Genomic DNA, 13,223 nt, shown 5'->3' on the forward strand with positions numbered 1-13,223 from the left:
TTCCATATAGAAACAAACCGAGCAAAACTCAGTGTAATTCCACCAGGCTGTTAATCATACTTTTTTTTTTCCACCCGAATTCAAAAGGAGGAGGAAGTTAAGGGAACTCACTGATAGAGCAACATGGTTGAATGCAAACCTCTACGCTGTGGAAGACTTACCATCATCCAGGTACATCTGGTCCAATTCCTCAGGTTCTCGCTTGATCGTTACAGGAATAGGGGCCAAATTATGATTACTTTCCTCATGCAACTCTGGCAATGACAGTGGTTGGGTTGTTGGAGACTCATTTCTGTGAACCTTCGGCAGTTGCTGCTGCTGTTGACCCATTATGGATGAGTGAGTTGGACTGCAGGACTGCAAATAGGTTGGCTCTTGGGTAACAGATGGAACTGGAGAAGAGGGACTGTTGGGATAGAGTGTTTGTTGATAACCAAGGGGACAGCTACTGCTCAGATGTTGACTCACCTGCGGCTGCAGCATGATGTGAGATGATTGCTCGGGGGAGCTTGGGTGCACAACTATAGACCTTGGCACTTCCTGTATGGTGGGGACACCTCCAGCGGGCTGCTGAAGTCCGAGGTGACTGTGGCCGGGGTTGGGGATGCACTTGTAAGGAGAGGATGAAAGGTCGTGCAGCTTGGGGCTTGCGTTGGGAGAGGGTGACATCACCGTGTTCCTCTGCTGACAGGAGGCGAAGCCAGCCATGAGGCACGAACCAGGATCAGGGGGCATCATGATCTGCTGGTTGTAGTATGGTTTAGAGAGAGGGCTTAAGCCTTGGTTCATTGGTCCACAGGTTTGAGCAGGCTCATAGTCATCTGTGGGTTCTGTTTTTATAATTGGAACTGTTAAAAGAAAAAAGTTTTAAATAAACATGAGCTGCATATTGGTATGATCAAGTTGGCTTGTGGCTAGGATACCCTTTGCAAAACAAACAACGTCTTGAATAAGACTCTGTGTGTCTTTTGCCTAGTTCTCCCACCCTATAAAAAAAAATGAATGAGTCATCAGCACAAGAAAGTCACAGCTGGTTTTAATATTGAAAAGGACTATTTTCTTTGGACTCTCCTCCAGCACTAATGTGCTATAAAAATCTATTTGCAAATAGCTGTGCTTCAGTGGAAGCTTTGGACCCAAGGGCTCCATGTATTTGTAGTAATCAAAGCAAGAATTTTAACTTGGACATACTACTGCATTTCTACGGCTACTGATGGCCCATTTGATAAATGTCTGCCCATTTGGTAAACTGGTGCATAATAAGGTAGAAATGGAGCTTCAGAGTTTAGCAAAAGCAAAACTGCAAAGAAAAAAGACAAAGTACTATGTACAATAGATTTTCAATTATAAAGATATTTTTGAAAGAGTAGAATTTGATTTGTTTAGTTTTTACACAATTGTATGCAATCTTGCTAAAAAACGAGTGTAAAATACTCAAGAAGTCACATCCAACTTTTTGTGATTCTAAGTTGGATACAAGTCCCTAATGCCAGCTCCTAAAAGGTGTTAACTCAGTCTCTGGATACCAAGAAATACTGATTCCTGTTCTACATCTCTGCTTGCTCTATCTACTGTCTCAAAAGAAGTCCTAATTGAGCTGTTAAACCATGACATTGAAATGGCACCAGCTCATGGATAGAATGACTCAGTGAGTATCAATCCAGTCATGAAAAATACAAAGCTGCTTTCTCAAGTCAGAGGAAAGATCTTCCTTAAATCAGCGTGCCTTTTTCACATCAGCTATCTGTTTCAAATCAGAGAGGTGCATTTCCTGCTTCTCCCATAACACATGCAGTATATAGGTAAAAGATGCCTACTTTCTCTGTCAGGAAAATTATAAACAATAGGGCCAAGTCAGTATGTAGATGCATTTCTTCTAGTCAGATGAAACTATAAGACATAAAACAACTGACTTTGGATGCCTGGTGGCATTTAATCTTCTTTCTCAAAAGAGATCCACAGAACAGCCATAGCTTAAATGGACTGTTGGAAATGTATGGTGACACCAGAGAATGTCTGTTATACTAGGATAACAAACCTGTTGTGGCACAAAGTTACTAATGAAACATGTTCGTACAGCTCAGCTCAGAGCACATGCTTGTCATGAGTGTTTCTCTGTCTTTATATGCATGTTTTTTACTAACATCTTTGTAGGTCACTCTGAAAGCAATGCCTGCTATTTATTTCCATGGAAACTACAACAGGTACAAAAAGCACAATAACAATATATGATAGAGCAAATTCTCAGCTACAAAATGCTTTTTAAGCACAGTCATCACCATTAGCTGTGCATTTTCACTAGTCATAACAAGATCCTGCTTGTTGTGCTCATAGAAGTCTGCACCAGCAGAGGTGACCCACTGTTCCTGTCACCACTGCTGAAATGCATCACCCCCCACCTCATTGCGTTTGCATCTATTGTTTAGTCTCTATAAACATACAGCAAGCGTTGATGAACGTCAAAGGGTGCAATTTTTTCCTCATGGAGGAATCCAGTGACACACCTTTGCTTCATGTGCACTTCCAGGTCAAATGCCATTCTGTCAGACTGACCCTCTGCTGCCATCTGTCACACGGCAACAAAATGCAATGGAATACTGTCAGGAAGGTTCACCCTCTGCTGCCATACCACCACCATCCACCTCTGACGTCATGAGCCAACCTAATAAAATAGGAGGCATTATTTTCAGAGCCACCCTTATATTCTCCAATCATTTGTTTCTATATTCGTGTATTAGTCTTTTCAACCCATCAAAATGTATGTGTGAGTGTGTGTACCTAAAATATCTTTTCTGATGCTCACAAATTTTGCTGCTAGTGGATGCAGTTCACTACCCTTGTTTTACAGCCCCCCAGGCTCTTGTTAAGTTTTGCCCTTTTATGTTCTTTTATATATAGATGCTTGCAACACTTGTTTCAAGATTTCCATCACCCCTAGTAAAAACATCTCTATATATGTATCAAATGCAAAGGTGCCACTCAGGATGAATGTACTGAGGATAACGGACTGTCATTGGAATCCTCATAATCTTATTTTCATCTGCTTGCGTGCTGTACGCTGGCTAGCACCACTACTAATACACTTGGTTACAGAGAAGCAGAATCCAGGTTTGGAGACAGCTTTATGAAACCAGTATCACACCCTTTATGAAAATGCAAGACCAAAGAAACGCACCTAGATAAATATAGCAGCACAGATATTGTAAGAAAATACCTTTAACAAGTTCCTGAGCTAGCAAATATTCTCATATGTTTTATATTAGGTTCACTGTACTAGCACTAACCACAGCACAGCTGGAAATATGATGGTTGTTGAACACTGAATTTTCCCAATATATCACTGTTATAGAAACACCTGTGCTAAATAATTCCAAGCTCAACCACTGGCAATTCAACTGCAATAAACCCTGGTGCTGTCTGACTTGTTATAACCCAGGGAAGGATTATAGCCCTGGTGGCACACAGGGCTGAAGGGAGGAGGCTTTATGGTTCCTGATCTCAGGCTGGTTTTTGTTGTAGCCCTTCACAGTACATCTTTGCTACTTGGCTCACCAGACACTTTTTGTCACTGCACTTTTGGTATTTTTCTATATAAAACCAGTGCCATGGAGTCAAATGAACGATTGTGAACATCAAAAATTTGTGCATTAAGTTTTTTTATCTCACTACTCCGAAATACAGCTGCCACAAGCAATAGTCCACAACTGCTAAGTACTGCTTTGCACTAGGCAACAGAACTGTGTGCAAGGGGCTATTCCAGACCTATTAGTCCCCAAATTCTTGAAGGTGGTGACAGTAACCAAAAGTAAGTTCTGTAAATTCAGAGGCAAAACAGAGACTGGCATTAATTACAGGCACCAGCCACAGTAAGTCACAATAGCTTGGTCTCTGACAGTACTTTGGTAGGGGGAATGAAGGGGGACGTTTCATTTGACATCTGTTTACCTTGTCCTCTTGTATTGCTCTGAACTGATAATCTTGAACTCAGTTATTTCATGTACCTTGAAGCAAGTTTCTGCAAATGAACAGATACTGCCTGCAGCTAAGCTTAGAGCAGTCTGAGCTAACTCAGTCAAACCGTCTCCATTGCCTTTTTTTGTGTTTTTCAAGATAGGTTTCTTGTGCTAGACTAAGTACTGCTCTGAAAAACAACAACAGCAAAAGTATTAATTCTGAAATGGCAAACGGGTTTGTATCTGGCTTTTCATTGCTTTGAAGTTTGTGTAGATAACACTGAAGAGCGAATGCAGGGATCATACCATTTTGGGACAGCAGCAACTCACTACGCTTCAGAAGAGTGTAAACATCTTTATGAGGTACCAGTTAGCAAAAGAAGACTCTGCAGGACTTTTTTTTTCCCTGTAGAAACCATTACTAATGACACAGATGATCTGGAATCAAACATTCAAAGGTGAGTATGTCAGCAGAAATGTAAGATCCTAACACTTTCCCTTCTGAGCAGACTTTAGCTACTGTATTTCACATGAATAACTATTACTTAACTTACGGGCAACAGAAATGCCACTGTTCCCTGCCTTGCTCCCTTTGTGGAGGCTGAGAACCTTAGCTGGGGGAATAGTTGGAGCAGCTGTGGATACAGCCCTTACAACTCCACCTGAGCTATCACAGCATCTTCCTCTAGGTGGAATTGGGTGGATTCCTTCCAAGCAGGCAGGAACAATTACAGCCATTATTGGCTTAGCATTACCACCTTCCTACTGACTCATGTTTGATTGACTGCACACCTTTACAGATCTGAGCTAGAAGTGTTTTCATTCTCAAACACATCCCTTTGGAAGCACAGTACACTAAGTGCCATGAAGCATATGTCACTCACATTTGCACTGTCACTCACCTGCAGAAGTGATGCACTTCACGCAGGGAGATGTGATGTGATACACAGAGTACCTTTAATTTTCTCAGAATTAATATTTAACAGAGAACAGTAGTAGCCTGACTAACATATAGCTCAAAGACTTCAAATTAGTCATCATCTTAAATGACTTGGTAAGAACCTGCCAGCTCAAAGACCTGCTGCTAGTCACACGGCAGGCCTGGGCTGGCACTTAACTGAAGAGCCCCACAGCTGTTCAGAATCTGCAAGCACTTTTAGAAGAAACTCAACTATTTCTATGATTCAGTAGAGCCATAACGAAGGACCATAAGCTTTCTGTCTTAAAGCTATGCGCTGGTGCAGAGATAACACCCAGTTTTGCAGACTCTCAGCTGACTAGAATGAAGAATTGTGACTGAATTTGCCAATAATAAATTTCAGCAATGATGTCAGAATTTGTGAAACTGTAAACAGAAAGACGATGCACAGTTTCTACATAAACTCAAAAGAATGCCATTCACTTCAGAGACCCAATTGAAGAATCAGGCCCTTGCTATAAACAGGAAAAATGTCTGTAAACTTGGCTGGTACGCTTAATTTTGAAATGCTTCTTACTTCATAATGCTTAAGGTCAGATGACAGATGATTTTAAATTTTCCTCAATTTTGAATATTAAAATAAGACAGAACTCAAAGTTCTAAATTAGTCTCATAAGCGACTTAATCTGTGCTAATTGGTTTTAAATGGTTCAATAATGCCTTCTTAGGCTCCGGACTTGTGTCATTATGTCATCTAATTTAATACGAAGTTCTAAGAACCGCATGTTGGCAGCAGACCCAGCTATAAATCAAAGCTACCTCCAATTCTTACTCAGAGAGACCAGGGTTATGACATCATACCGGGGCACCGGGCTGAAGACAATGGCCCTCTGTTTGGGTCTGAATGTGAGAAAAATATTTCAGCCAGTTCTACAAACCTGTGTTTAAATGAAAGGCTTTTCTAGCAGGTAAAATGCTAATACATCAAGCCTTGAAGAAAAATAATAAATCATGGACATTCAGTAAATGGAGTCAGAAAGTGCTTGAATATAAATTACATATATTTTTGACAATTCTAACAAGCCCATTTGCTTTTATGCTTTGGCAGTCCAGATGGGTTTTTAAATTTTTTTGGGGGGTGCTATTAAAATATGCGAACTGAGAAAATATAAGCATATAAATTAAACAGATGTTTGTCCTGATTAACATTAAACTAACAAATCCCCATTTCCATGTAGTATTATCAATGCAGGCATTTATGGCACTATAGCACATTTGTTTTGCCCTCAGTTTGACTGAACATATCAAACAGAATAGTCACTTTTCATGCTGCAGACTGTGATTATCTCTAAAGGTAAGGATTTTGGTTAGCATACAAAAATCAGAACACTACTTTTTTCATCATGCATTTCTTCAAATTATGGAATAAATATCTACATGATTGCTAAGAATTTGGGACAAGACTTCAGAAGAGCATCGAGGAATTAGATGGTCCAAATCTCTACTATTGAGCTGAGATCTGAACTGCCATTTCTGCCCCCACAAACTTCCTTTGTAAGTCAGTTTTGATGGAGGCAGTACATCCTCTTGACGTTCCTCAGGAGAAGCTGCTTCAATTAACACAAATACTACTGTTCCTCTGCTACTGGCTGACTGAAGGCATGCATATCTCCATGTGCATCTTAAATGCTCTGCATTTGTGCAAGACAAAATCATGGCAGTTGTGGCAACACTGGCTTAAGTGGAGAAGGGACCTCCCTCCATGTTCTGATTCTGGTCTGGTGCTGGGGAGAGGCAATGGGCTGGCTACCTCAGAAACTATAATCTCATTGTTCTGTAGCATCAGAGCAGCAGTAGGCCAGCAGAGTCTGCCAGCCTGTCTGCAGCCCTGGCAATCTCAGTGATGGAGGACTGGACGTTAAGGCCCAGGGATCTTCTGGGACAGCCCCTGTGAGGGTCTTTGCAGATACTGTCTGTGAACTGGATGTATATCCCTAGGCATCAATTCAACCAAAATGTTTTTTAAAGGTCAAGCTAGTATGAGACCTTTGTTTTTCAGTCCATAAAGCCAGTGCACAGTGTGTCAGAAACAAAGGGACCTGTAGGCAGGACGTGTGCATTTGCAGGTTTTTTCTACGTAAGTATCTGAATTCACTCACCCTTTCTTGATCATATGTTAATAAAGAATCCCACAGACCTTCACTGAGCTATCACACACTGATCACACAACTGTGGCCTCGTTCCCTGTGTGTGGTTGCAGGGGTGGAGCTATAGAAGTTCTCATGGGTGAGATCTCCTGGGCATTTTATCTGTGTGCTACCCTGGGAGCATGTTCTGCCTCTCCAGAAGAGCATTGGCCAAGCCACACTACTGCTCTTCCTGCTCGAAATACATGAGCTGGATGTCCTGTCTTACTTTGCCTAGACAAAATGGGGTTTCCAGTGAGGCCAAATTAAAGATTTTAAAAACTTTACCACCAAAAAAGCACAAATATACATCATTATACCTAGCACAGAGAAGTTTATAAAATTATCTGAAGGAAATGTTGTAAGAAATAAGAGAAGGAAATCTTTTCTTAGCACGTGTAGTTCATTAAATCTTCTTCTACATTATCTGACAGAAAGATACACTTTCTCAGTGAGCAAGTGGCACACAGGGAAGCACTGAGCTCTCACACTGGCTCAACCTGCCAGTGCCCACTCTACCATCTGCTGCTACCTTGCCCTATACCAAAATGCGGGTTGCCAGAATGTAGCTGCTCAGCGCCAGTGCTGTGTGCCCAATCAGCCCTGCTGCATGCAAGCACCAGCCCCGCTGCTGCAGGGCAAGCCGGCTCAGCAGTGGAGAGAGCAGGCAGGCTGGTGAGTGAACCACGGGGCTGTGGGAGCACGGAGGGGTGAGGTGTGGGGTGATGCTGCTCTGGAATGCTTCTCCTGTTGTGTTCCCTGCCACACAGCGCTGCTCTCAGACTCACTGGGCAGCTGTAGGGAGGGAGCATGGCTCTGCCGTTGACAAGCTTTTCTGCTGCTTACTGGGAAAACTGCCTCTAACAGATCTGCCTGTCCTCTTTGGTTTTACATGTATATATTTTTATGTGAACAAATGCATGTGTATAGTTTTGTACAGTAATAGCATCCAGGTAGATGGGAACATGGAAGTCTGCCTATAAACTTGGACAGTGCCATTATCTGATTAGAAAGTGCTTTCCTGGTAACTCAATTACCAAATGCTTTTCAACAGCTGTTAAACTATTAGGCTGTTCAATGTGTATTTATGAAACAGAACATTTTGCTTGGTTGTATACACTGTAAACCAAAGTGAGAGGGGAGGATGGTAGGTAGAGGGCAGTTGATTTTTATGTTAGCACAAAAGACAAGAAATGCATTAGATTTCTTTCAAGAGAAAAGGGAAATATTCTTATTCCTTTTCTATTTCTTTATTAAACCCTGAAATGATGAAAAGAATAAATCAAGTAAAACTATCTTTTCTTCCTCTAAAGAAAAAGCAAGACCTGTGAAAGAAGCTACAACTTTACTTGCTACTTCTTTTTTAAAGGCAAAGTACTGATGTTCTTGAATCTCTTTGGACTCCTTGCCTGTATGAAACTGCTGCAGTTGAGATACTATGGCTTGACCTGTTGGGATGCTGTTTGAAAACCACGGTTTTAATCCAGATGCCCGACTGAATTAGATTTCTCTTTTAGATACAAGATGAGATTTCTCAAGATCTCTTAAGATTGTACCTCTTTATGGCAAATATTCCTCTCTGATGCAGGGTGAAGATGATTCAGATTAATGAGTGAAAACTAACACCAGAGATTCTACCTGCAGTATTCCTGCTGACAGGAGTCTCAGCTCTCCCATGTTGTCCCACATGCCTCCAGCATGATACGATACTTGGCCTCGTGGAACACCTTAAGATGGAGCCTTTACAGTACACACCTTGACTGCACTGGTAGGAGACTTATATGTCATTTCTGCCAGGCATGTTAAAATTCACTGGAGCAAAATCTTTTCAGCTTGACAACAAGGCATGGCGTTACACCACCAGTGCTGGCATTGCTTCTGCTCTCCTGACAAGGAGATGAAGCAGGGAGGGCAGGGGCTGTGGGCGGAGTTCTGCAAAGGCAGCAGTGGGGCACAACCAGGCATTTCAACAACTCCTGTCCCCTAGCAACTGTGTGGGAGGCACTGTGGGGACATGCTGGCAGGAGGGCATCCTCACTGCCCAAATTCTAGTTAACTGGCTCACAAAACTCCATTTGTACACTGTAAATGTTTCTGTGCTTCTAGACCTCTCCTCAGCTCTCGCAGAACTTGGGGGCCCAGCAGTGAGGGGCTTGAAGGACTTCTGTCCTGCTCAGCTTTTCTCCCCCAGACCATGCTGTGCAGCCTGGTCAGAGGACTGGCTCTTGCCCCATGCTCTGCATTTTTGCTCTCCTGGAGAGTAGTTTGGGCCTGGCTGACCTCAGCCATCTTGGCTCTGATACGCTCTTTGTTTTCAGGGAGTGATGCAGTCCCTCCCACAGCTGGCAAAACACATCGTTCCCATGTATTTCACCTACAGCAACAGTGTGGACCATATCTCCTTTAGGATCAATCACTGGGCTAGATTAATTATGGTGATCAGCCAGTTGAGGACAACAAAAATAGCTATCTCTGGTAATCCAGCCCATATAATTCTAAACCTAATTCTCCCTTACACCAGTTTTACCTTTTGGCTTTTAAGCTGAATTGAAGATCCTAAAGCCCGATGCTTGCTAATGTGTACATGTAAAATCACTGGGAAGTAAGGAAGGGATCCCTTAAAATACTCCTGTAGAGGGATTTGGCAGTCAGAACCACGAATCAGAATGATGGGGAATATTTGAAAAGTGGGGGTCCTGCCTGAGGACAACCTTATGTGCTGGAACTTAACTATTCTGAGTGATTGTTTTGGTTGTGACAAAGTGTGATGGTCAGACATACTCAATGGCATCTATATAGTGCATGTCCATCCCTGCCCTTATCAGGGGCATCACAGCAGGTAATGCTCCTTCTTGGTCTTCCACAGAGAGGCAAAGTTCATCTTTAGTTAAGGATCAAGGTGACTGCATCTGCAGGTCAGATGCACCTGGCTGGGCTCTGCCTGATGGTCAGGACAGACAATCACCCAGACAAAGCATGGGCAGCTTCAAAATGAGCAACTGGAGAAGTATTTGACAGAGTAATGCTGGAGCGAATGAGGGGAACACAAATGTCTCTCCTCCGCTGCCACCATGGACCTTGCTCTCCTGCTGGAATGGAGTAGCAAGGCCGATTGGCCTGGTGATGATGAATGTAGCTATCCTCTTAAATGGAAACAAGACTCTAACAAAATCTTGCCTGCTTTTTGTTTCTCTGTTAAATGTCAAAAGTAGCAATCAGTCATCTAGCAGCCAAAATGAAATAAACTTAACAGCACATACTGTAAAAATGAGCAACCATGATTCATATTTTCACCTTAAAAAAAAATAAAAAATAAATCCCTCGTGGCCAACCCCCCCCCCCTTCCCTTCCTGCTCTGCGCAGGCTTTGCAGTGATCCAGCTGTTCCCTGGGCTCAACAAAAGGACTTGCAGCAGGCCTGGCTCCGCTGCACTCGCTTGTCCGGCGCAGATCCAAACCAGGTCTGCGTGTGATGCGCACCTCCTCACTTTCACGCCTCCTTTCTTGCTTCTCATTTTCACTTCCTCGTTTTCATTCTCCAGCCAGTCTGCCTACAAGATGCTAGGAAGGGTCAGTGCCTGTGCTGCTCAGGGTTCTCAGTGGTGGGCATCCACTCCTCCCCACCAAGCTCTGGAGTTCACATGAGCCCCACGCCTTGGTCAGCAGCATTGCTCCATTCTTTTTCACTCCTCTCCTCATGCTTTCTCCTGCCTCACTGCCTCACTGCAGCACAAAAGCATTCCTCCTTGCAGCGGCTGTCACACATCCTGCAGCTTGTGATCCTTTCACAACCCAGCCCTGCTTTCCCTTCCTTCCCCAGCCACCCCCTTTGTATGGCATTTTTGAAGACCGTGGCTAGGTAAATAATTTTGCCAGCTTTGATATCATAATTGAGCAAATACTCAGAGCTGAGAGGTCTTGGTAAACGATCACTAAAAAGTGTGCTCATTGTCACATTAGAGCAGCAATGCTTTGCATCCTCATTGTATTGTTTTCTGCTAATGTGACCAACATGGTGTTGTCACTTAGAAAGTGAGCTGTGGGCGGAAGAAGTGAGGTTAAACAGAGGCACATCTGCTAAATGTAATCACTAGAAAACTGCTGAATATCTCATCTATAGCACACTCAAGAGATAATTTTAGAGTTGAGGCAGGAAGTTAGTAAGATGCTGACAAAAATGTGCAGTGGGCACCGCTCACCATTTTCAGAAGCACACTAAGAACCTTCTTCGCTTTCCCACTGCTGGGTGGCAAACAATAACAAGGCGCATCCAGTCACCACAAGCAGACTCTTGGCACAGCTCAGCACACATGCATCCAGAGAACCTCTGCTGCTACCAAGCCCCTAGTCTAAGAAGCCAGACTTTCATACGTAAGATTCCACCCCAGCTTATGGAGCTGCTGGCACAGAAGTAAGTTTCAGAAAAGCTAGTTGTAAAAGTAAAGGCTATGCTCTTGAAAATCTGGTCCTACAGATGGCAAAACACATACCAAAGTAAAAACTGCAAGCAAAGCAACACCGTTGTAATAAATACTAGAAGTAGTGGATTGATTTTTTTTTAATAATGATTTGAAAATTAAGAAGCCTGACAGAAACAGAAACTGGAAATGCTTTATCATCTACACTTTGCAAAAGCTAATTTTTCATTCCAATGAACAAAACACATCAACTTGCTTTTTTTCCCATGTATTAAATTTTTCCTGGACAAACTAGCCTGTCTTTGCTTTGTCAAATACAATCACTATCTGTCTGAATAAAATACAAAGAAAACTGTTAACTCCTTTGTAGTATCTGTATAGTATTTGTCAGATAACAGAATCACAGAGAGCATTAGCATCTATCTGCAAAAAATAAGTTTTTGAACAAGTTTCCTCTGTTTTGATGTACCTACTTAAAAGATATCTGAAAAAAAAACCCCAAAAACAAAACAAAACAAAAAAAAAACCAACAGAGATTCAACTCTTATCATTCAGTGAATTATTTAAAATCTTCTGCAGTCTTGCATCTGTGCTGGAGAACTCCTTCAGCTTTCTTAGCAGATGAAAGCACAGGATTTTGAACCACAGCATACATATCAGATAGTGTGCTTCTTCATCTTCTGGTTATACTTCAAATGCTACCACTTAAGTCTAGCGATTTCAGAAGAATATTCCTCCTGTTTGAGAGGCATATATATGCCATTAGCATGATCAGTTCACATAATAAAAATGATACAGTCATAAACATGAGGGAAAAAACAGCATTTTTCTAGAAGTTCAATAATGGCATTCTGAAATGTTCTGCTGTGCATAGTAGAGTCAACAGAACACAGAGCTACAGCACTGGAGGGATTCTAAGGTAGAATATCCAAGTATTTGTACTTCGTGCTTTGTGCAGGTTTCTGACTGCAGTGCCTGGTTCTGAGCCTTGCTCCTCATATTTTAATGGGACGAGGCAGTGCAAGACACGTTACTTACCATATGAGCTGTGGGGATTCACCTGTGCCAGAATGGTAAGGAAACAACTTTTATTTCTGTGCCAGGCATGCCTGGGGAGTGGTCTGGAGAACATAAAGCTTGAAGGCTCCAGGACAAAACTGATATGCAATTGCTCTATAATATGATGCATAATAGTGAAACACTACTAAAAAAATGATACTGCAGCCACTTATGTACAATACAGGCACATACAGGACTGGGGATAGTTCAAATTCAGCAGAACTGGACCCGTAATTCAAAATTTCAATGAAAAGTGGATTACAAGTACTCAGGTTTACACTCTGTCCCCAACCAAAGACTTAAGCTGGCCCCCTCCCCAGACCTAATCTCTTACTTTTGAAGCCTCTACTATGTTTTGTTTTGGTTTCGAAACTTTTCATTTATGGAACAGTAAGATTTTCATTTATGGGATATTTCTTTTCTCTGAGGCAGGAACTTGTTTTCACCAAGTAAGCTTCTGCTCTACAAAACCTTTAAGTGCAGTCCTGCCATATCTCCGCAGCACAGGAGAAGCCTCATGGCAGTGAAACCATAGCAATCTGCTGGAGAGGGCAGTTTGTGCTGCCTGCGTGTCACAGAGCTGTACTCCAAGGAGACACTCCAGGACCATCCTCTGGGGGTAGGATGAGTGACGTCACATGTCCCTGGATCCACTGGCTGTTTTCTCCTAGGGAATGAGGAGAAACAGG

At 42.5% G+C, this 13,223-nt stretch overlaps 1 protein-coding gene across 10 annotated transcripts in view; it reads right to left on the minus strand.

Moving 5' to 3' along the window:
- NFATC1 (nuclear factor of activated T cells 1) overlaps positions 1–13,223 on the minus strand; it is a 114,926-nt gene that overhangs the window by 30,572 nt on the left and 71,131 nt on the right. For 4 of the 10 annotated variants that reach the window (XM_085220086.1, XM_085220083.1, XM_085220088.1 and 1 more), the window contains exon 9: positions 162–848. The exons of 1 other annotated variant lie outside the window; for it this stretch is intronic. In XM_085220086.1, the coding sequence (XP_085076212.1) occupies positions 162–848 (687 nt within the window). Of the gene's footprint in view, positions 1–161; positions 849–11,600; positions 13,202–13,223 lie in introns of those variants that run through there. 5 more of the 10 variants (XM_085220087.1, XM_085220089.1, XM_085220090.1 and 2 more) reach the window with 5 other exon arrangements.

Source organism: Meleagris gallopavo, chromosome 3 (assembly GCF_905368555.1).
Source record: "Meleagris gallopavo chromosome 3, MGAL_WU_HG_1.1, whole genome shotgun sequence".
NCBI classification, from domain to species: Eukaryota; Metazoa; Chordata; class Aves; order Galliformes; family Phasianidae; genus Meleagris; species Meleagris gallopavo.